The following is a 25,514-nucleotide window of genomic DNA, read 5'->3' as shown; positions in this document are numbered from 1 at the left end:
TAGGCTGTTTCCATGTTTTGGCTATTGTAAATAGTGCTGCTATGAACATTGGGGTGCAGGTGTCATCCTGAAGTAGATTTCCTTCTGGATACAAGCCCAGGAGTGGGATTCCTGGGTCATATGGTAAGTCTATTCCTAGTCTTTTGAGGAATCTCCACACTGTTTTCCATAGTGGCTGCACCAAACTGCATTCCCACCAGCAGTGTAGGAGGGTTCCCCTTCCTCCACAGCCTCTCCAGCATTTGTCATTTGTGGATTTTTGAATGACGGCCATTCTGACTGGTGTGAGGTGATACCTCATTGTAGTTTTGATTGGCATTTCTCTGATAATTAGTGATATTGAGCATTTTTTCATGTGCTTTTTGATCATTTGTATGTCTTCCTTGGAGAATTGCTTGTTTAGGTCTTCTGCCCATTTTTGGATTGGGTTGTTTATTTTTTTCTTATTGAGTCATATGAGCTGCTTATATATTCTGGAGATCAAGCCTTTGTCGGTTTCACTTGCAAACATTTTCTCCCATTCCGTAGGTTTTCTTCTTGTTTTATTCCTGTTTCCCTTTGCTGTGCAGAAGATTGTAAGTTTCATTAGGTCCCATTTGTTTATTCTTGCTTTTATTTCTTCTAGGAGAAAATTTTTGAGATGTATGTCAGATAATGTTTTGCCTATGTTTTCCTCTTGGAGGTTTATTGTATCTTGTCTTGTGTTTAAGTCTTTAATCCATTTTGAGTTGATTTTTGTATATGGTGTAAGGGAGTGTTCTAGCTTCATTGTTTTACATGCTGCTGTCCAGTTTTCCCAACACCATTTGCTGAAGAGACTGTCTTTATTCCAATGTATATTCTTGCCTCCTTTGTCAAAGATGAGTTGACCGAAAGTTTGTGGGTTCATTTCTGGGCTCTCTATTCTGTTCCATTGGTCTATATGTCTGTTTTGGTACCAATACCATGCTGTCTTGATGACTGTAGCTCTATAGTATTGTCTGAAGTCTGGGAGAGTTATTCCTCCGGCCTCTTTCTTTCTCTTCAGTAATGCTTTGGCAATTCTAGGTCTTTGATGGTTCCATATGAATTTTATTATGATTTGTTCTAGTTCTGTGAAATATGTCCTGGGTAATTGGATAGGGATTGCATTAAATATGTAGATTGCCTTGGGCAGTGTGACCATTTTAACAATATTGATTCTTCCAATCCAAGAGCATGGGATATCTTTCCATTTTTTAAAGTCTTCTTTCATTTCCTTCATCAATGGTTTATAGTTTTCTGTGTATAATTCTTTCACCTCCTTGGTTAGATTTATTCCCAGATATTTTATTACTTTGGGTGCTATTTTAAAGGGGACTGTTTCTTTACTTTCTTCTTCTGTTGATTTATCGTTAGTGTAAAGAAATGCAACTGATTTTTGAACGTTAATTTTGTAACCTGCTACCTTGCTGAATTCTTCGATCAGCTCTAGTAGCTTTTGTGTGGACATTTTAGGGTTTTCTATATATAGTAACATGTCATCGGCATATAATGACACTTTTACCTCTTCTTTTCCAATTTGGATCCCTTTTATTTCTCTCTCTTGCCTGACTGCTGTGGCTAGGACTTCCAGGACTATGTTGAATAGGAGTGGTGATAGTGGGCATCCTTGTCTTGTCCCAGATTTTAGTGGGAAGCTTTTGAGTTTTTCACCGTTGAGTACTATGCTGGCTGTAGGTTTGTCATATATAGCTTTTATTATGTTGAGATATGTTCCCTCTATACCCACTTTGGCGAGAGTTTTTATCATAAATGGGTGTTGAATTTTATCAAATGCTTTTTCTGCATCGATTGAGATGATCATGTGGTTTTTGTCCTTTCTCTTGTTGATGTGATGTATTACACTGATTGATTTGCGTATGTTGAACCAGCCTTGTGTCCCTGGGATGAACCCCACTTGGTCATGATGTATAATCTTTTTTATGTGTTGTTGGATTCTATTTGCTAAAATTTTGGTGAGGATTTTGGCGTCTATGTTCATCAGTGATATTGGCCTATAACTCTTTTTTTTTGTAGTGTCTTTGCCTGGTTTTGGTATCAGGGTGATGGTGGCTTCATAGAATGAGTTTGGGAGTATTCCCTCCTTTTCAATCGTCTGGAAGAGTTTGAGAAGGACTGGTATGAGTTCTTCTTTGTATGTTTGGTAGAATTCCCCGGAGAAGCCGTCCGGTCCTGGACTTTTATTTGTAGGGAGGTTTTTAATTGCTATTTCTATTTCCTTTCTAGTGATCGGATTGTTCAAGTGTTCAGATTCTTCTTGATTCAGTTTTGGTGGACAGTATGTTTCCAGAAACTTGTCCATCTCCTCTAGGTTATCCAGTTTGGTTCCATATAGTTTTTCATAATATTGTCGTATGATATTCTGTATTTCTATTTTGTTTGTTGTAATTTCTCCATTTTCCTTTCTTATTTTGCTAATTTGTGCTCTCTCTTTTTTCTTCTTTGCGAGTTTGGCCAGAGGTTTGTCGATTTTATTTACTTTTTCAAAAAACCAGCTTTTGGTTTGGTTGATTTTTTCTATGGTCTTGTTAATCTCTATTGTATTTAATTCCCCTCTGATCTTTATTATTTCCTTCCTTCTGCTGCTTTTTGGGGCTTTTTGTTCTTCTTTTTCTAATTCATTCAGGTGGTGGGTTAAATTGTTTATTTGAGATTGTTCTTCTTTTTTGAGGAAGGCCTGTAATCGCTATAAACTTCCCTCTTAGCACTGCCTTTGCTGTGTCCCATAGGTTTTGAGTGGTTGTGCTTTCGTTATCATTTGTCTCAAGGTATTTTTTAATTTCACCTTTGATTTCCTCATTGATCCATTTTTTTTTCAATAACATATTGTTTAATCTCCATGCTTTCCTTTTTTTCTCCTTTGTTTCTCTGTTGTTGATTTCCAGTTTCATGGCATTGTGGTCAGTAAAGATGCTTGAGATAATTTCTATCTTCTTAAAATTGTTGAGGTTTCTTTTGTGCCCAAGTACATGATCGATCCTGGAAAATGTTCCATGTGCACTTGAAAAGAATGTATATCCTATTTTTGGGGGGTGTAATGCTCTGAAAATATCCACCAAATCTAGTTTTTCTATTGTAGTATTTAATTTCTCTGTTGCCTTGTTTATTTTCTGTCTGGAAGATCTGTCTAGTGATGTTAATGCAGTGTTAAAATCTCCAACTATGATTGTATTCCCATCAATATCCCCCTTTATCTCTGTTAGTAATTCTTGTATGTACTTAGGTGCTCCTATATTGGGTGCATATATATTAACGAGTGTAATATCCTCATCATGTATCACTCCTTTAATCATTATAAAATGTCCTTCTTTATCTTTCTTTATGGCCTTTGTTTTAAAGTCTATTTTGTCTGAAATCAGTACTGCAACACCTGCTTTTTTGGCTTTTCCATTTGCATGGAATATCCTTTTCCATCCTTTCACTCTCAATCTATATGTGTCCTTCTCCCTAAAGTGGGTCTCTTGTATGCAGCATGTTGAAGGTTCTTGCTTTATTATCCAGTCTGCCACTCTGTGTCTTTTGACTGGAGCATTTAGTCCATTAACATTTACAGTAATTAATGATAGATGTGTGTTTATTGCCATTTTGAACTTATCTTTGCAGTTGAATTGGTATATCCTCTTTGTTCCTTTCTTCTTCCTTTTGTGGTTTGGTAATTTTCCTTTGTATTATCATGGATTTTATTTACTTTTTGTGACTCCTTTGTAAATTTTTGGCTTGTGGTTACCCTTTTTTGTAAATCTATCAACCCTTTACTATAACTGTTTTTGTTAAACTGATAGTAACATGATCGCAAACCCATCCTACTGTTAAAAATTTTTTAAAAAGAAAGAAAAAAATATTCTATATTTCCCTGCCTCCCTCTCCCACTCTCAGTGATTTGTATGTCTTCTTTTATAATTTCATGTTTACTTTATTTGTAATTCATGAGTTATCACCTTTCCAGTTGTGTGTTTCTCATTTCTGTAGCATCCTGCTGCTTTTCTATTTAGAATAGCCCTTTCAATATTTCTTTTAGCATCGGTTTAGTGTTGCTAAACTCCTGCAGCTTTTTTTGTCTGTGAAACTCTTTATTTCTCCTTCTATCCTCAAGGATAGCCTTGCTGGATAAAGGATCCTAGGCTGCATCTTTTTTTCATTCAGGGCTTTGAATATATCTTGCCACTCCCTTCTGGCCTGTAGTGTTTGTGTAGAGAAATCAGCTGAGAGCCTTATGGGGGTTCCCTTGTAACTTACTCTTTGCTTTTCTCTTGCTGCCTTTAGAATCATTTCTTTATCCTTGACTCTGGCCATCTTGATTATGATATGTCTTGGTGTGGGTCTATTTGGGTTCTTCCTGTTTGGGACCCTCTGAGCTTCCTGTACTTGGATATCTGATTCCTTCTTTAAGTTTGGGAAGTTTTCAGTCATGATTTCTTCAAAAACCTTTTCGATCCCCTTTGATCTTTCTTCTCCTTCTGGGACCCCTATTATGCGAAGACTGGGACGCTTTATATTATCCCATAGGTCCCTTATGCTATTTTCATTATTTTTTATTTGCTTCTCTTGTAGTTTTTCTGGATGGGTGCTTTCTATTGCCCTGTCTTCTAGATCACTAATTCGTTCCTCTGCATTATCTAGTCGGCTTTGCACAGCTATTAGATCATTCCTCATCTCTGTCAATGAGTTTACCCATTCTACTTGGCTCTTCTTTATAGCTTCAATTTCATTTTTGACATATTTTATATTTCTAAACACTATCTTTTTTAATTCCTTCAGCAATTCGATCACTCCTTTTTTGAAATCTTGATCTAGTAGCCTATCGATGTCTATTTTGTTGATCTTTCTTTCAGGGGATTTCTCTTGTTCTTTTAATTGGGAAAGGTTTTTCTGCTTCTTCATCTTGCTCATACCTCTTTGGCACTGTGGTTTATGGAGTATCAGTTGTTTATTTTGGTCCTTAAGGATTTTATCTATGTGATGCCTATTTAGGAATAGAACTTAGGAAAAAAGAAAAAAAAATAAGAGAGAGAGAGAAAGAATTTTAAAAGAAGGGAGAAAGAGGGTTTGAAAACAGTGTATAATGAATAATAGAAGAGTGAGTTGAAGCAGAGTATTAATCGGGTTGAGACGTCCTTTTGAAACCTTTACAAAAAAAGGGGGGGGAGATGAATAGATGTATTTGAAACCTGTGTCTAATCAATAGCAGGACATCAAAACCCAAGAGAAATAGAAATGAATTAAGAAGTAAAGATTAAGAGAGTAATAGAAAATAGAACAGGTAAAAACAGATTTAAAAAAAAAAAAAAGAGGGGGGGTTGTCGGTGTTCTCCTGGAGTCTGTGTGCTTTTAATGTGAAGTCTTTCTGTCTTCGTCCTGTTTTGGAAGCTCAGCTTGCTGTTTTCTGAGGCCCTCCGTTGGCGCCCTCTTCTGTGCTGCTCCCAGCACCTGTCGGCAAGCAGATCGGGCCTCCTCCTAACACTGGGTCAGGTGCAGCTCTCCTGTGGGCGGGCGGGTCGCTGCCCCTCCGGATGCCGCAGTCAGATGTTGCAGACTGGCCGGGTAGGAGGGCGGGTTGTGCCCCCTCCCAGCACCTCGGTCAGGGGCTGTGTTCCCGCCCGAAAGGCGGGTGGCAGCTCTCGCTCTACCTGCGCCGCCGTGGGTAGCTTAGCTGCTCTGTGTGGCTGCGCGCTCCGCCCTGGTCGGAGCTCCAAGGGTGGGCTCGGGGAAGACCTAGGGACAGCGCTGTCCCTGCTCCGAGCCAGAACCCAGCTCCTTGTTTGTCTTTGTGGAGCAAGTTCTCTGAGGGACCAGGATGGAAGGATCCTATCTGCCCCGGGCTGCAGGCCAGTCTCAGTCTGGCCTTTGAGGCTGCTAAGCCCTTCCGTGCAGATGCAGGTTTCGCCCCCGCCCCCGCCTGAGTGCTCAGCGCGGAGGCTATGGCGGCTGTGCCTGAGCCCCGCCTCTCTTCCCCGGAAAACTTTCTGCGGGTTTTCAGAAATGGGGGTGTGCACCCTTCCCCCGAGAGCACATCAACCTTGCTGTTTTATGGAGGGCCCAGGTTGTTCTGCCTTGTGCACCCACAGCCACGGCGCGCAGCCCCTTGCGTTCCCCTGGGGCTGCCTCCGTGCAGCCACTTCCGTCCTCCGCCCGGCTTGTGCAGCCTGGCCCTGCCCGCGGCTGCTGGCCCGCGTCTCAGGCTGGGTGTCGGGGGGACGCTCTGTGCCCGTTTAACTTAGTTCTGTTAGTCAAGGGCTGCTCTGTACAGATCCGAGCCTCGGAGGCTCCCCCTCTGTCCTGCTGGCCTCTCAGTTGGAGAGGGGAGACCCAGCGATCGAGTGCCAGTCCTCCTTTGCTGCTCCCTCCCGGCGGGACCCGTCCTGCGCTGCTTTGCCTTTTGTTGTTTCTTTTTTCCTTTTCTCCTACCAGATTTTTGGCGTCTTTATCTTTTGAAGAGGGCGATGTTCTGTCGGAGTTCCACAGGTGCTCTGGTTGGCTGAGTGGGTCTGTAGTTGTGGGTCTTGGTGTATCTGTGGGAGAGGGTGACCTGCGAGCGTCCTTCTACTCCGCCATCTTCCAGAAATCCGCCTATGATACTTATCATCCACCATTCAGTCTCTCCTTCCCACTGTGTTATCTTGGCCTTATGCAAACACCTCTCCAAGTTCAGACAGCCCAGGAACAGCCCAGGAATTTTCACACTTTGTAAATCGGAGCTTACCCCAGCATAGTTTGGGAGGCTGGAAGTCCAAGGTCCGGTGCCAGCATGGCTGGGCTCTGGCAAGGGTCCTCTTCCAGGTTTCAGCCTGCTCTCCTCTAGTTTTGTCCTCACAATGCAGGGAAAGAGCTAGAGAGCTCTCTAGAGTGGCGTCTCTTCTAGGAGAGAACTAACCTGATTGCCTTTTTAAAATATTAATTTATGATTTAGTTATATACTTCTGCAGAAAATTATATAAATAAAAACAATTTAAGCAAAGGTTAATTATGGCAAGTTACACTGTATTACTGTCAGTATTCTATATTGCATATGCAATGAAATTTGATGTCATTATCAATTTACTATGCTCATTCAAATTTATTAATTACTCAAAACACCTATTTTGAATTCTTCTTGGATACAAATAATCATTACCTACAGTAGGCTACAAACTTATGACATTTATTATTATCATAATTTTTTTCCCTCTCCCTTTTGAACAGTGTACACCAAACATGTCTGAACATGTTATTGTTGACTCAGACAAAGTTGTGGTTATGAATTCACAGTTCTCTGATAGTCTAAATGTTATCAAGGATTATTAAAATGTCTTTACTATTTTGCTCTTCACTCTAACCTAGCCTGCCATCATTTAATAATTTTATAGTGATATGTATTAACTGTTCCTAGTCTTTTATTGAGTTCAGGTTGACAGATGTTGGTTACTGTCAGTTTGCCTCTTTCTAGCAAATTATCTCACACTTCCAAGTTGCCAGAAGAAGCTTCAGATAGTCAGATAGGTAACCATTTAGTAATTATATGCCAAACAAAATATAATAGGTACTGATTAAGGCATAAGTATCTGTGCTTTGTAACAATTATTTCTTGATATTTCATAAAATTTAACCTCTGGGTGTCACATAAAATGTCCTATGAAAGAGGTAATCATCAGCTTTTAAACAGGCAATAGCAATCAGACAGTGCCTTGTTTACTTCTGCACAAGTGCTTTATACACTCTTAACCTTTATTAAAATAATAGCTGATTACACCTGAAAAGAATTAGGATTATGCCTGTCTCTTAACTACTTTAATGTCATCTAATGAAGCAGGCCTTCTCTGATTACGCAATCCAAAAGAGATGGCACTCTTTTCAACCTCTAACCCTTTATTCTGCTTCTCCTCAAAGCATTATCTAAAGTTTATATTATACATTAGTTTAATATAAGCTCCATAAAAATAGGAAACCTACTTTTCACTACTATAATTTCAGTGATATAATAGGCATTCAATGCATTTCACTGAGTGAAAGTTTTGTACAAGCAAAATCATGATGCCCTTTTCTTGTATTGAGACAAAATTTATAAAAACCGAGAAGGATGGTGACATAAAAGTATAATTTCATAGCAACTATATGATTTATTCCTCCTACATGGATATGAAAATATGAAAGGGAAAAATCAGGGGTCTTTCAAGTCTTGAGAGAAATGAATCACTGTGAAAGGAGCTTTGACTTCATATGATACTGGTTTTGAAACATGAGCTTGGATAAATAATTTAATCTTCCCTAGACTCAGTTTGACCATTTGTCAACCAGAGCTACTAAAAGCTCTGTCATAGAATTGTAAGAAGCAAATAGTATAGCCCATCTAGGACAGTGTGAACATTCAGTGAATAATACATGTTCTATGCAAATGAGGTTAGTGACCAAAGTCAATAGGGTAAGGCAGGGAGATGCCAGAGTTCCTGCATGTTCTGTTCTAATAGCATAGTTTAGTAATACAGCTCAGATAAGGGATTCAAACAAACAAGTCTGAATCCTATTACAGCTGTATGACCTCTGGGTAAGTTATTTAACACTTAGGGCCACAGTTTCTTACTTCGAAAATTGGAATAAGGTTATTAGTCTTGTGTTGCTTTTGATACAATTAAATATAAATTTGTTAGTGCAGTAAGCAGAGCAGGCGCTTGTAAGATTCCTTTTTGTAGATTTTTCTTAATCTGTTTTAATTAAGAGATTATTTAGCACAAAAATTTGGGATCCCTTTTTTAAAAAAAGACTATTTTTTAGACCAGATTTATGTTTGTAGCAAAACAGAGCAGAAGATACAGAGAATTTCTGCATAGACTTCCTCCCTGCCCCAACATAGCTTCCTCCACTATCCGTATCTTGCACCAGAGTTCTACATTTGTTACAGTCAATGAACTTGCTTTGACACATCATAATCACCCCAAATCCATAGTTTACATAGGGTTCACTGTTGGTGTTGTAGGTTCTTGGTTTGGACCTATGTAATAATGACATATATCCATCATAGTAGTAACCTACAGAAATGATTCACTGCTCTGAAGAGTCTCTGTGCTTCACCTACTCAAATCCCCCTTTCCCACTAACCCACAGCATTCAGTAATCTTGTAACTGTCCCCATACTTTTATCTTTTCCAGAACATCATATCCTTGGAATCAGACAGGATATAGTCATTATGGTTCCTTCTTGAAAGCTACTTCAATAGATGAAAGTAGTGATAAGGACTGTTAGGTCTAATTCTGCACCATGAAACTCCCAAAACTCACTCTCAGTGTAGGAAGATAGGGGAATAGTGAAAATACATGTATAACCAAGGTAGACAGCAGAGTGCCAATCTGTTAACTAAAAATAGGAATTTATTGTTCCAGTGATCAAACTAACCAGCACATTCATTTCCTGTAGACATTTTTAGATGACAAACCACATCATCATCAAAGCCGTTTTCTGATTTCCTATGAGACATCCCTACCTTATGAAGGGAAAACTTGAAATCCATATGATCATCACTGTTATTTTGCCCTTTAGGCAGACTCAAGTAGAAGGCCAATGTCCTTTCAGAAGGAGTCAGTGTCCTTTGATGGCTAAGAGCACAGTGCCTAGAAAACAGAATGCTCAAGGAATAAATGTTAACTGGTACAGAGAGCTCATGATTACTCCCCACTCCCTAGGAATAAATGGCTCTACTGAATTTTTTTTATTACTTGTGTTATTTTATGCTTATAGAATTAACCAATAACCCTTTGTAATGAAACACATCTCTTTTTAATTATAATAATGAATTCAGCAAATTCCCCCATAATGAGACTCTACGCCCCCTACACACCTTGCGTATGTATGCATATTTTGAAGTATTTTAGATTGACCCTAGAATTTCTCTCTTGAGAGCCTTGTGTTTCTCTTACCAATTCTTGAGATTAAGGAGTAGGAGAAATAGCTGTGAGGATAAGGTTAAGGAGATCTTATTAAAACCAATAAATGATTGGCAGTAGTGTCTAAAGAAGCTAAGAAATGTTTGCTTTTTTAAAAAAATTGAAGTATAGTCAGTAACAATGTGTCAATTTCTGGTGTACAGCACAATGTCCCAGTTATGCATATACATACATATATTCATTTTCATATTATTTTTCATTAAAGGTTATTACAAGATAGTGAACCTAGTTCCCTGTGCTATACAGAAGAAATGTTTTTTAAAATCTTTTTTTATATATAGTGGCTAACTTTTGCAAATCTCAAACTCCCAAATGTATCCCTTCTCACCCCCTTTCCCATGGTAATCATAAGATTGATTGTGTCTTCTTCCTTTTTCCTTCCACTTCACCATGAAGCCTAAGTAAATGAAAGTAGTCTAGGATTCTAAAATTTAAAATCATTAAGAATTTGTAGAAATGGCATTTTTTTTCCAAAAGTATAAAGAGTTTAGAAATACTGTGTTACAATATGAATCAGAATTGATAATTTAGGTGTCAGAATTGGTCACTTCTCTTACTTTCTAAATATAATGTGAAAATCAAAGATATTAGGACCTCATTGAAGTAGTTACTGCTTTGATGTGGAAGAGCCTTTCTCCGTGAAATATTTACATAGCATCTGAAATGTGTCTGTGTAATTAATTTACAGCTTCTGGAATTAAGGTTACAAAGTGTACTTTAGAAATCTAGCCAAGATATGTATTTCTAAGATAGGAATTATAAAATCTCTTGGAAAGAAAACCTATGAAATGGCAAAAAATAAGTGCTAGCACTTAAATTTTCTTATATGTGTGTAATAAAGACTTGGTATTGATGGGAAACGTTTAGTTGAAAGGCAAGTCAATAAGCACATTATGTTTGATCATTTTTATCTACTCTTTGCTTTAGAGTAAGAGAGCTCAGGAACCTTTCTATAAAGGGATAGATTAATATTTTAGTAATTAGGCATAATATTTTAAAGTTTTAAGAATGTTGCTTCACTAAATTACTTCTTTGTAGTATAATATTTAAATGTTAATAATAATTAATAATTTTTGTAGCAAAATACTTTTGTAAATAAAACCTTATTTCCAAAAACAAGCAATAGGCTGGATTTAGCCAGTGGGCTGTAAATTGCCAGCTCCTGATTTACAACGTGATTCTTTGTAGAGAGAGAGAAAAAAGCTACAATGCTTATTTATTCTATTCAAATTCCTATAAGAAAACACTTTGGGGGAAATCTCACATGAAATTCCCAAGTGATATCATTTTTATTTTCCTGGGAAGGCTTTGTTTTTTTTAAGTTCAGGAGACCTAAACTCAGGCCCTAACCCACCAGTGACTAGTAAAGAGGCCTTGTGCCAGTTAATTAAACTCTTTGAGTCTTAGTATCCATATCTTGAAGCTGGAGATCTATTCATTAAAAAAGGTTAGCTCTTGGCTGTAAGCACTGGAGATTTATCAGTGAACAAAGTTCCTGTCTGCATGAAGCTTCCATTCTATTGAGGGAAAACAGCAAATGCAATAATAAAAGTACGTTAATATATAATGTGATGTTAGGTAGTGATAACTATAATAAAGATAAATAAAAGTAACAATATGGAATTATGGAAGAGAAGTACTATTTCATATAGTACGATTGAGGAAAGCCTTTTTAATACGCTGAAATCTGAGCAGAAACCTGAGAGAAGTGAGGGAGAAAGTCATGTGGCTCTGACTGTGTGGAGGAGGAGGGAGGGGAGCAGCGGGGAAAAGCTGGAGGAAGTTACCCCATAAAGAGGAAACTGCAGATATGAAAACCCAGAGGTAGCAGCATGCTTGTCATATCAAGATACAGAAGTCATGGTAGGAAATTAGTTATGCAGGATCTCATAGGCCGCTTGAAAGACTTAACATTTTACTCTGGTAAGAGAGAAAATCCTTGTAACTCTTTGTCCAATATAGAACCACTAGTTGCATGTGGTTTTCGAGTGCTTGAAAAGTGGCAGGTCTAAATGAGAGGTGCTATAAATATAAAATACATACCAAATTTCAAAGATTTAGTACAGAAAAAAAATAAAATATCCTTTAATATATTACATACTGAAATGATCATTTTTGGATACATTTAAATGTGTTAAGTTAACCTCACCATTTTTATTTTTAATTTACCATGGCTACAGAAAATTTGAATTTACATGGGTAACTTGCATTATATTTCTTTGAAGTAGCAATGCTTTAAATGTTTTCCACAGAGAAATAACATTTTGGCTTAAATTTTACAAGGTTGTTGAGTGGAAGACCAGGTGACCAGTTATGAGTCCACAGCAATAGTCCAGGGGAGAGCTCATTGTGGCCCGGACTGGTGGTAGGGGATGGACATAGGGAGGGATTTAGGTTAAGGGTATATTTTTGAAGGTTCAACCTACAGAATTTATAATGGATTTGATGTATGAGAAGAGGTAGGCAATGATAATAGCTCCTAAGTGTTGTGTCTGAGCAAACAGACAAAATAAAAATAATATTTGCCTTACTTGGACACTGAAGAATTTGATAAAATTCTACATGTGAAAGTAATAGTATTGTGTACTTGGAGAGGATTGACTTTATCTAGTAATATTTGATTCATATCAGTAAATGCCCTGAATGTCAGCTCCCTCTTTCACCATCACCCTGCTGTTTTTTGTTTGGTAATGGATTAAAACTCCATTATCTCTTCCCCACAGGCACTTTCTTAGCCCTACATTAAGATTATTTCCTTCTGTCTCATTTGTTTCACATGAACTGTGTATATTATACATATGAGGTATGGTGCTATCCTATCAAATCAGTGAAAATCTGTTAAAAAATAAGCCCAGCTGGGACATATGAAATATATTATTGTATCTGAGAGTTTACTTACTTGTGTAGACTTTCTTATCTGCGTATCCTTAGTTGAATTGCTATAAAAGTATTTCTAATCACATGCCAATTTAGTTTAAGTATATGTAACACAAAGATGTAGTTGAAGTTGAAGAGGTTATCAACAGAGAATGACCATAAATGATCTAATTTTTATCAGATCATAAAGCACAGACATTTCAAAAGCATAGCTTGAGAAAATAATGTTTTCTGTAATAGGCACGTAATAGCTGTAAAATAAATCAAAGCCGTCATCAAAATAAAACACAAACTCAATGTAGAATGAAATCCTACTTTTTAATTTTCAAAGTATAAGTCACAATTCTTTTAAAAAAAAGAGAAATGTGATTTGGTTTTATTCAAAGTCTGGCTGATTCATTGTTTTGACATAAAATGTATTCATCTGCTGTTTTTCTAAAATACTTAGTTTTGAGCTTCATTTTGGTAGAGAAAGAAGTAACCTCTCTTTCCAAGAAGAAATGCTTATTTTTAACTCATTATGTTGTAAGAAGTCACAGTCCTTTACAAAATTAAGATAGCCCAGAATACAGTTAGACTTGTACAAAACAGTGTCTGATACTGTTACTCATACACATTGTAGAATTAACCAAAAGCAAATTACTTACCAATTAGATTTTACTTTTTCTTAAGATTTCATCATACATGGATTTAGTAGAGGCATATGTGCTTGATGTGTTTGCTTTCAATAGGTTTGTTTCATATTTTAATGGCCACACTCACCATTCATTAATTAACAAATTTCTGAATAATTATATTTAAAACTATACCAGTTTTTATTGAGAATGAAATTGAAGGATAATAAACCAACTTTCTCAGTTAATATTTGCCATCTGATATATATATAATACAAAAAATTTTAAATTCATAATTGTTCTCCTCTTCCATTTTCCCAGTAACATACATTACAAAAAAAAATGAAAATGAGAAATGAAAACAGTAGAGCTTACCAGTTAGATTTAGATGCTGTATTTTGTCAGATTCACTATTTTTTCCCCTTTCTTTATTTTGTCAGAAACAATGAAACTAAAGCCAAAAACTAACATAATACTTTTTATTAGTCCATTGAGGACATTTAAGTTTTACTTTTATTTAAAAATAATATTTGATATACTTGAGCAAGTACTGTTGCTTTCAAGAAGAGATAAATAGAATCTTCCTTAACTGAAAATATAATTAAATGGAAGACCAATTAAAAACATTATTTTTTGAGTTTTAAAGCAGATAGAGATACTTTACATTGTCTTTGTTTGCCCTGTTAGAAAAGCACAAACATGAAAAAAATAAAGTAGCGTTGGAGCAAGCAGTCTGCTTAAGAAAATGGCAAACTTAAAGGATAGATTGAAACAGGTTGTGGAAAATAAAAATCAGTTTAATTCATGAGATGATTATAATGAAGGTCCCAGTATATTAGCTGTAATATTCTTATTTTAACTTACGATCTGTGTTATATATTTTAGAAGAATCTGAATAAATATTTGTTAACATATGATGGAGGAAAGCATTAACATTTACAAGTATATTCTATGCTGTGATTTGAAAGAAAGTGGTTACTCATATTCCCAAGGTAAAATCTACTCACACAAAAACAGTGAAAAAAGGGCATTTTCCAGCCTCTTATTACACTTATCTTTTCATCCAAAAAAGTCTGTGGAAACACGATTGGAGAAATTGAAGAGAGAAGCAGAAAAATGCCAAGTGTTATAATCTCTCTTTTACTTTTCCCAAATGTTGTATCGTTCAGTTCAGTTTATTTTTCAGAGCTTTTGATTGCATCAAATAGAAAGTAAGTGGAAAGCAGTTCCAAGATAAAAAACAAGATCATGGTATATGGTTCCATCCAGCACTTGAATCACAGTTGCTTTCTAAAGATTTCCAAAATACATAGTGAGCATTTATTCCTTTCAACATTCTTCTTTCTACATATTCTTTTATGTTTTATGGTCCAGAAGTTTTGCCAAATAGAACAGCATATAATTTATTATAATTAGTGCCAACCCTTGGTACAAGGTAAACATGTTTTCTTGTGCAGCCACTCAGTTCAGATACCTGATCAGCAAGAGCCAGTTCCTTTATTCTCTTAGTTATGTTTATAGTTCTCCTAATTTTCTCCAACTTATACACTCTTTACCTGTCTGTGCTGTCTTTTAACATGATAAGTAAATTCAACCACACGTTTATATAAGATAATTCCATTTGTATCTGCAGCAACAGAAACAGTATTTTAGATACTTGTGTTTATGTCTATGTTGTAATAGAGGCCACAGTTGATTTTTTTTTAATGTTTGACATTATTCAAGGAGAATTTAAGATAGCTTACAATGATTCATACAGTGAATCACGGTAAAACACATTTAACATGAGTCAGAAGAACAGGCAAACAGAATAAAAAGAAATCACAGGAGGAGTCAGAGTGAGAAGAGCAGCAGAGCGTCTGTGGGGTCCTGCAGAGACACTAGAGAGCAGTTAGCAAACTTGGTCTGCGTCATTTTAAGGGCCAAAGTGAAAGAAGCAAGCAAACAAACAGAAAAAAAAAAAATCAGATACAAAATTCAAAAAACCAAACCACTTCTGGTGGAAAGGCAGAACTACTTCTGAGCCAGATTGGAGGGAAATGTTTTCATCCTGTGGGACATCATAGAGAGGGTGTCTCCTAATGTCATGAAGAAATGTTCTGTGGAACCTAGAACATGGCTGAGGATATGGTCTGGGTAGAATCTCTGCAGACCTGTGTTAACAGAGGAAATGAGTCCAGAATGTTAGGAAGGCCTGTGCTGTGTTTCATAGCCCTCTGACCATGGGCAATGCCTATTGATTCTTTTAGCCAGGCTTTTGAAAAAAATATTGACAGGAACTTGCGGTGGAACTCCCTATGCTGCTAGTTAAATATAAACTATTCACGCCAACAAAAGGCTAAGTAGGGTTTAAAATCATGAAATTGGAGGAGTTTCTACAGCCACCACAACAAATAGCTAATATTTGTGGCACACTTTTTATTTGCTAGGCTTTGTACATTTAATGGGTGTTATCTAATTAACTTCTCATAGAGACCTTTGAAGTAGATAGGATTGCTTTCCCCATTGTACAGATGAGTTCCCTAAAACTTTGAGAGGTGGGGTAATTTCCACAGAGACACAGAAAGCAAATGGTGGAAATTTAGTTTGAATCTACGTCTATGGGCAAGCTGCAGGCTGGGTGTCTAACCACGCTCTCTTTATAGTGCTTCTTAAGAGACAAGCCTAATTGAAAATCCAACCCAATTTTTCTTGGGAGGAAGCTGCTCTAGCACACAAGGCCAGAAGCTCTCATCAAACAGTAATTTTAGCTTGGCCCAGTCACAGGTAATTGCGAGGATAGCTGATGTAATAATTTTAGTGTGAAAAAGTAAAAAGCAATACTTGTTTCAGCTATAAAACTCTTTCAGTAAAGCTTCTGCACTTAATTTTTTACAGCCAATTTCTGGTTGAAACTAACTGAAAATGTACATAGTGGTAACTAGACAAAGTGATGTTTGAAAATTTAAATTTGGGGGCATCAACCAAAAATAACTTGATTCCATCACAAAATAGTTAACTGAGCCAATTCTTTATTGGTACTCTTAGTTTGTGACTTAAAAAAAATGCTTTTTGCATAGAAAAAAGTTTAGTTAAATATGCCTTTCTACATTTTTGTAAGAAAGCTATTGAGATTACTATTTCTAGTTTAAATTAGAAACTAGTTTAAATTTTTATTGATTAGTTATCATGTGGTAGCACAATAAAACATGTTACATACATGCATGTTTATGTACAAACATATATGTACATATACCATATATACCACACATGTTTATTATAAATATATGTATGTATATATCTATGTATATTTATCTACGTAAAAATGTATATGTTAATTATATTACCATATTTCCTTAGAAGTTTAGAGGTTTTGAAACTTAATCTAGAAATCACATAATAATATATTACTAAATATGAGTATGGTACAGATCTTTTAAACTGAAGTGGAACAATAAACCCTAAATGAAATTTAATTTTAATTTAATGATTATAATTATTATAAAATTCATTTACACTATATTTGCTTCTTGGAAAATCAATCAGATGATTCTTTGTTTTGAGAAACTTTGCCATAATCAAATATTATTCTGCCATATATTCGATTGTACTACTTGTATTTTCAACTGACGTACTGCTTCCAAAAATTTAGATGCAGGGCACTGTTAACATTGTGTAAACATCACCACAGACATCTCCCTTGATACAGTGTGTGTGTGAGATACACATATAAAAGATTGATGAACAATATTATAGATCCCTCTTCTCTGTATATATGTGTATACACATATATAAATTATAAATTATAGAACTCCTTTATTAATTAAAGGCTTAAAACAAAATACCATAATACCATAAATTGGCAATGACCTAGTAACATGTAAATACTTTAGGCTGGTGAGCTGGAGAGTCATGTTTGTTCTTGATGAAATTAAATGTGGTAAATTCTCGTGACATTTGATTCTGAATTTATGTTTGAATTGGATTACTATATTAATAAATTGAAGTAAACATTAAGGCCAATTTAAACATTGGTATTAAAAAATATGAGCCAATTCAAAGTAAGTGGAGAGATATACTTTTAAAAATAATGAGGTCAAAAAACTTTTAGGATGCAACCATGTACCTATGTACATCTGAAAATTAAGGACTAAAAATTGATTTTTGATAAATATCATATATATTATGTATATGTACATACATATATATGTAATGAAGACAAGTAGTAGAAATACTTAGTTATATGAACATAGATGATAAATGGGAAGAACTGATTTTTACAATATATGTTCGTATTTAAAAGAATTAAATTTAGTTTTACATATATTTATCAGAAAAAGATAAGGAATGAATTCAAATGTGGACACATTCTGCTTTATCATAACAGACATTTCATCCCAAAATATCGCTGAATGTGTATTCTTCAGCAACGGTCTCATCAGAAAAGATACTGTAAGGCAGAGCGGCCAGTGGGTGTGGGATAATGAGAGAAAAGGAAAAGCATGAATAGTACTTCAATAAGACAGATGTCAACTGTGCTCCTCTACACAAATTAAAAAGCAAACGAACTAATACTGCATGTACATTGGTCACGTCCCTGGGTGTGAACACCACAGACTTGTGCTCCATGGTATACAGCCATTTCCTCCAAGGTTCAGTATCCTGTTTATTCTTTCAACAGGGCAAACTGAGCACATACCAGACTCAGAAGGCAACATTTTACTTTTTTTAAGAGAGCAGGAAGCAGGTCAATTTAGGCATCCAAAGTAAAAGTTATTTCCTATTATATCAGTGGTCCTTAGAATATTACCCCTTGCTCCTCCAAAATGCCTCACAGCTTGGACGCCAAGAGGAACACTGAATCATAAATTTTAAGATACTTTCCATGTATAGTTATTAAATTTGCATATAAATGCCTATAAATATTTAATATGTGCATTCTAATGTTAATCTTCAAGAATTAATAATATAAAGTTTTTAATAAGGAAAAAGAACATTAAAAATTGCCATTTGTGGCAATACAGAATAACAAACACTTGGCACTAATTAATATTTTCAATTAAAATCAAGTTATTAATTTAGAAAAAATTGTACTTTATAGAAAATTACCTATAGGTTAACATTATTTCTGTTTTTTCATGTGACTTATTACTCATTCTACATTAAATGAGGTATCTTTTGGTTGTTTGTATTCACTTAAATAACTTCTGAGATTTGCAAGCAATATTTTTATCTTAACCTGGTGAGCGTAGCATAGCAAAATACATCCCATTGCTGTAATGCTCAAAGGGTCTTTATACACTTAAGAAAATAGGCATCCTACTCTTGCACCTTGGCCTGTGGCCAAGTGCCACGTATCACAAAATCTGGTGGAAGGTGTAATTTATGACACCGACCATATGAACTCAAGAGTTCTAAGACCCTATGGCTCCTATAAAGCATAGACAGCTCTACTTGTACAACATAGCTGGTATTTCCCATGAGCCATGTAAAAGCTCAAATGGTATCATACATTTTTAAAGTCGAGACTTAAATAGGACATGGTTGATGACCTCTTTCTACCTTACTCAGCTTCCAGCATCATTGGGAGTTAAATGCTCTAAATATATAGGGACATTTTTTTTTCAAGGTTCATATTCAGTAAACATTAGCAAAATCCAGGCTGTCATCATTTTTCATTTACTAAATGTCATTTCAAGTTGAATGTGATTTTTTTTCCCTAGTGAGCCCATCCGAATGTCATAAAGTTTGTGTTCTGTTTGATTTATAGGATTTTGGATCGCTATGTTCAGGAGCAAATTCCTGGCGCCAAGGTTGTGGTGGAGTCCATCGGTGCTCGCCGGCACGGCGACGCCTTTTCTCTAGAAGACTATACCAAGTGTGACTTGACTGTCTATGCCATCGACCCCCAAACCAACAGAGCCATCGACAGAAATGAGCTTTTTAAGTAAGTACTTTTATTATCTGTAACAGCTCTCTGGTTACAATATCACCGATAGATAATCCTGATTTAAGCTTGTATGTACTTAAGTTTAAAACTCACCAAAATGTTGCTGAAAGTGAAGTATCAGCAAGAAAAAAGAATCTAAGAAACAATACCTAGAGTCCTCATACTTAGAAGTTTAAGATGTAAGTGTGAGATTAAAGTGGCTTAAGAAATTATGTTCTCCCTGAGATGTCAGATGGTCCCGTATACTTAAGAACAATGAGCAGTTCATTCAGGTCACTTTGCATCAGCTCCCACTCCTGCTCCAAGACCCTGACTGTTTGAGAGGAAAGCACCGACCCCTTCTTAAAGTGGCAGTTTGCCGGTGATGGTGTCCGTAGCCTTGAATTTTAAGAACAAGCCTTAGCTTTCTTTAATGTCTTATTGAATCAGCAAAAATGAGTATCTGATTTTTCCCTTGACTTGGGGATGGAGGGCAGAGGGGTAATCACTTCCATCCAAGTCTGTAACCTATGTGATATTTCATCTTGGTATGAATTTAAATGTTTGAGTTATAAATCCTAAAAATAAAGAAAATACAGAATCTTAAACAAAACATTACTATATATTCTCCTTTGAAAATTATTCTTGAACAGCTTTTTTGTTGTTGTTAATTTCTCCTTTACTCTAGTGACACCTAGTGTCCAAAAGATTCTTGGAATGCAATTCTTACCAAAAGTAAAATACATTTTTTTTAGTAAAAATACACAATGATCTATAATCATATGTATATAGTCTAAATATTTAGAAATGTGTATATATATACACACATATGTACCAAAATCCATTATTTCGGAATTTAGTTTTTCTTTGTCAACATATATAATAAACAGCATATACATAAATATATGCACATACAAATTTATGTATATATCCATATGAGGGAGCATGTTTTTATTTAGTAAAAATCTACTTACCCATTTATTAAAACTCGTAAATTCTGAATTTTGTTTTACTTTATATCTGCTCATCAACAAAATTTCACTGCTCCTATTTTAGAAACAGTGAAATAGTGATTTAATATCAACTTAATTTTTTTAAAAGCCATAGTTAATAAGTATATTATTCATCAGTTTATATATAACAGATATTTGGGGCATATGCAAGATAGTATACTAATCCCTGTGGGGAAATATACATGACAAAAGCAATAGTTTACTCTCAGGCTTTAGACTCATTATCCAAATGAAGCAACATATAGATCCACTAAGCCAATTTTAGCTTGCTTTATTAACTAAAGAATATTTTTATAAATATACTTTAAAATAATTCATATCTTCTTTCTATTTTATGTTTTGTCATTTTTAACATTTATTTAAATCCATCTGTATTCTGGATTTTGTATACACTGGTTTTATTTTGAAATATGGTGACAGGTTGTTTGAATTTAAAAAGTTTTTCCTAAATATAAAAATTTCTATTCTCTTCAAGCTAATAGCCTGGCTTTAAAAAGTAAAATAATGATGATTTATAATTCAAGGTGTACTTATAAACATTTTAGAGATAAAAGATGTGAGCACTGAAGCCAGTTAGATTTCAACTGACAGACACTATGAAGTATACGATAAGCATCCTTCATTCTAAACAAGTTTTCCCAAACCTAGATTATATTGTGAAGAGTAAAGATCTAAATTCAATAGAATAACTACTATAGCCAGGAAGGAAGGGATAAGGTATAGAATAACTATAAATTAAAAAAAAAAAACAAACCTTTATATTGAGGAGAGGATAGACAGACTAGTATTAGCATTGTGCTTTATCAGTCTTCACCTGGAACTACTAGTAGCTGAGAAACAGTGGTCTAATTTAAACCCTAGGATTGTTCCTTGAAATATTTTGTTATGAAATTATATAGATATATTTAATAATCTAAGGCTGATAGTGCATAGATCTTATTAAAATGAAGTTATGAAAGTTATTGAAAAGTTACTTTCTAACACTGAACAGATATACTACAACAACTTAAGATTGTTGCCTAATGCCCAGATCAGTGGAAACAAGATCATTCTCTCAATTTCTCTTTATCCTAAAATCCAAGCTTCTGAGAATGTTAGAACTTTCAGGCCAAAGAATTAGAAACAAAAAAAGATGTCCTCCAAGGAGTTCAATTCAGTTTTAAAAAACTGATTTAACGCTATCAAAATTAAAAAAAAAAACACTTGTAAACGCATAGGGAAGACTGGAATGGCTTCAGTGATAGTTATTACCTAATTTGTTCCAAGAGTTTATGAGTATTTTGGTTTTTCTAATTTTAATTATCTAAATTGTTTAGATTTTCTGCAAAAATATATATTACTTTTATCTTGCTTTTATTCTTTTTGTATGTCTCTGAGCTTCAATTTGTGTCTTTTGTTTGTTTGGGCTTTTTGTTGTTTCATTCTGGAATGTGCTCAGACAGTATCTCTTCAAATATTTCTTATACCTGTTTTCTCTCTATTTCTTTTCTGGGACTCCGATTAAACTCACAGTTTTTGCATGCTTTGTTTTTGTCCTTCTCCCTTCCCTTAACATTCTTGTCTCTTTGCGTTTTAGTTTGGATAATTTCTGGTGCCTTGTTACCAAGTTCACGGATTCATCTGTGTTAGCCTATTGATAAGCTCATTGAAGAAATTCCTTGTATCTTAAAAAAAAAAATGCTTGCATTTCCATTTGGTTCTTTCTTACAGTTCCTACCAATTAACTGAATTTCTCCATCAGTTCAGGCATCTCTTCTGCCTTCCACTAAGTCCTGTAGCGTATTAGTCAGGGTTGTATCCGGGTCCCTGTGTGATAGCTCTGGTATCTGGGTTATCTCCGTGTCTGGCTCTGTTGCTCTTTATCTTCAGCAAACCCGCATGCCTGTGCCACAGAAAGGGTTTCTCTCCATTCTGCTAACTCTCCCGACGTGGTGAACTGCCCTTTCTTGTTGCTTGGTTCTACTCTCATGGTGGGGAAGGGACAACGTGGGGTTGGGGGGTTCTCTGTTTCTCTTGTTGAGCTTTGTCAGCTTTTCTTCTCCTCTTTCCCTTGATGTCCATTCTCTCCTTTGTATTTGTGGAAGTTCTTGGGTGTAAGAGAGATCCCTGCCCGTCCCTAACCAGTAGCAGACCTCTGCCCTGTACTGCAGGGTCCTAGGTCCAAGGCAGCTCCTGCTCCTCCCGGATGGGTAGTGGATTCTTGCTTATAACGCTACCCCAGAAGCAGTGGACCTTTCCTTGAGCCCTAGGGATGGGAGTAATTTCTCCCTCTCTTTCTATGGCATTTGCTTTGTATGCGACACAGGTCCAGAGAACTGCAGAGTGTCACAGCCTTAGCTGATTACTTCCTATATCCCTGCACCCTGAAGAGGATTTCTCTGGTCTCCTGCCCTGTCCCTAATCTATCTTTTGGAAGTCCATGGAAGAGTTTGTGAGTGAGTGAAAACCCCTACTTGTGTTTGTGGGGCTCTTATTCTAACCTTCCATGCTGATACACACTTAGGTTTGTAAAATGTATTAAAATTTTAGCTGATTTATTTTGTTTGCAGTTAGGGCTGCAATTTTCACCTCATTCTGAAGAGGTGAACTGACACATGGTCTCATCCCATTGCTGGAGGAAATTGTCACTCTTTGGAACCTGGCTTCTTGCTTGAAAAAAAATTATAATTTTGGTGTCATATGACCTTCCTATCCTTAGGGAGGATGCTACATTCTCTTGTTGCTTTCTGCAGCCTAAGCAGAAACAGAACATACTATTTTAAAATTAAATTAAATTAAATTAAATTGAAGACTAAGCAAGTACAGTTTTAGTTTTTATACTTATCTTACATGTCCAGTCTACTTAGTCTGTCCAGATGGTAAATGAGAGATAAAGAAGGTAGGGAAAGCTGGTATATTCCACAAACTGTACAGTGTTTAAAACCATATACTTTAAAAGAAATCTAACTGCCAAGCTCTGATAAAACTTCTTTCACCTTCCTAAGTCCAGAAAAAAATTCAGAATACTGAAAATTCAAATAATTGGAAAATGAAAATTAGAATCTATTTAAAATAATTGTGGAACTGTAGAGAGTAAATAGTGGTCCACCCCTCGTTTCCTTTATTAAGCAGAGCAGCCTTATCCAAGTGAAATGGATGTGGGCAGATGTGTTAACCACTGCCTGCTCTGTAAACCTATTTCAGGGACCCAGATTGTCTACCGACCAGGGAAATAGACAGTTGCCCCTCCACCATTTAGGTGTGGATTTTTGTCAAGTACAGAATGCATTCCCCTGCTCACCCTCCCCTTTATTTCTACATCCATATGTACATTGCAACAGTGAAATCATCAAGGTAAACTGCAGGGTGGACTGGTGGTTACATGTTGTTCTTTGAAAGTTGTGCTCCACACAAGTAAATGGAGGCAGAGAAACGTGTTTTCATGTGCTCCATCAGCTGAGTGAGTCAGAAGACATGGGACCGGTTTAAGAATTTACCTCATCTCAGGAAAACAGAGCAGTAATCAATTAATGTTGGCTAAATACTGGAAAGGGATTTGTTCACCTCCCCCTTGGAAGTAAAAATGATTTTCATCCAGCAGCTAGTAGACTGCAGATGAGAATAAAGAGAAAATCACATTTCTTTATTGATGTTGAATCTGACAGATTTATCTCTTTTCTAAAATAAGCAGGGATAAAAACAGGCTCAGTAATAAATACTGAAACACAAAATAAAGGAAACAACACCTTGATGACTCAGAGATCAACTGTATGTATTGCTGGAAATATTCTTTTCCAGAAACCATTGGCAAACAGTTCAACATTTTTAGTAGAAAATAAGACCGTATGGGACAGTGAAATGGTGTGTGTGTTTTACATGCCCTGAATTCTTCCCTATTTCTGGTCAAAAATGCTCCACAAAAGAATAGTGAGAACTGACCCTCTCCAGGCTGGCTGTGGGCCTCGACGAAGTGCTGTCCCCTCAGGCCATTTGGAACCTCTGCTCACCCTGGCTAGGTGTGGGTTAGCTCACATTCCAGAGAGAGTCAATTAGATTTCATCTTCAAGGATTGACATGGATGTTAGCAGACAGTAGAGTTCTTAGTCCTGAAATCATAAAAAATATAAAACAAAGGCCTGAAGTTTCTTGGGGCTAATTTTTCCACCTTAGGAAGATAATCTCCTAAAATCCACTATCTGGATTCCACCTTGCCTAAAATGAAAAAGCATCTTAAAAATTAATTGGTAAAATGAAGTATAAACATAAGAAGCTCATAGCATATTAAGGAAAAAACAGAAATCATAAAAGAAGTCAACATCTATTTAGAGGACAATTAAGATACAACCTGATAATTGCATGGATCTCTAAAGTAAAAATTGTAATAGTTCTCACAGGAACAAAACCTGAAAATATAATTAAAAGATTTAATTATGTTAACAGGCAGAATCAATGAAAATGTTGTCATGTGTCCTCAGAAAGTACCTAGTATGTCTTAAAACTATCGAAATAAGAATAAAAATGACTTAAATAGAAAGGAACAAAAATTAGATAAGGTTTACACTTTCCACCTGCATGACAAAATGCCAAAAGTCAATGGAATCCAGTCCACAGTGTTTTAAGGAAAAATGTTATCACTCAAGAATTTTTTACCCAGGCAAGTTGTTTCACAGGTATACAGCAAAAAGGAAAGATATTCTAGATGAGATATGGGTTCAGAAGTGATCAACACTTCGAGTAAACAATTACTTATGACAGTTACCTAAATTGAGAAATAAACCAAATAAATATCTAAATACTGGGGTTGCTGTACTGTAAAGAGACTCATCTCCCTTTAGGAGTTTTGGATATAGAATCCAGTAGAATCCAATAGAATTGTGATCTGTGGATCCACAAGATAAGAGTAATTTTTCCCTGCAGTTAATGATCTCCCTCTAATTCTCAGCCTTCCCAGTTTCTAATGATATGTATGTATTTTTGTGACCCAACTCTTAATCTGCACTTCATTTGGAGTTTCTTACTTTATCTGATATACAATTCAAAAAGTTCTACTATTCTGTTCCAATCTGGTACTTGGAACAATGGATGAACCTTAATTGTACTTCTTAACATACCTAAAAAAAGGCCTAGGAAAATTGCGATAAAAAGCACATTTTCAAAAGCGTATTTGTAAAAAAAAAAAAAAAAAAAGAA

At 35.7% G+C, this 25,514-nt stretch overlaps 1 protein-coding gene across 1 annotated transcript in view; it reads left to right on the top strand.

Annotated features, from left to right (window-relative positions):
* The window catches only part of PCDH15 (protocadherin related 15), a 1,335,438-nt gene that overhangs the window by 1,284,360 nt on the left and 25,564 nt on the right, over positions 1 to 25,514 (top strand). Inside the window, exon 34 of the mRNA XM_032491427.1 lies at positions 19,174 to 19,350. Within this exon, the coding sequence (XP_032347318.1) occupies positions 19,174 to 19,350 (177 nt within the window). The remainder of the gene's footprint in view (positions 1 to 19,173; positions 19,351 to 25,514) is intronic.

The sequence above is a fragment of the Camelus ferus genome, chromosome 11, assembly GCF_009834535.1.
Source record: "Camelus ferus isolate YT-003-E chromosome 11, BCGSAC_Cfer_1.0, whole genome shotgun sequence".
NCBI classification, from domain to species: Eukaryota; Metazoa; Chordata; class Mammalia; order Artiodactyla; family Camelidae; genus Camelus; species Camelus ferus.
This window is presented reverse-complemented; position numbering and strand designations above follow the sequence as displayed.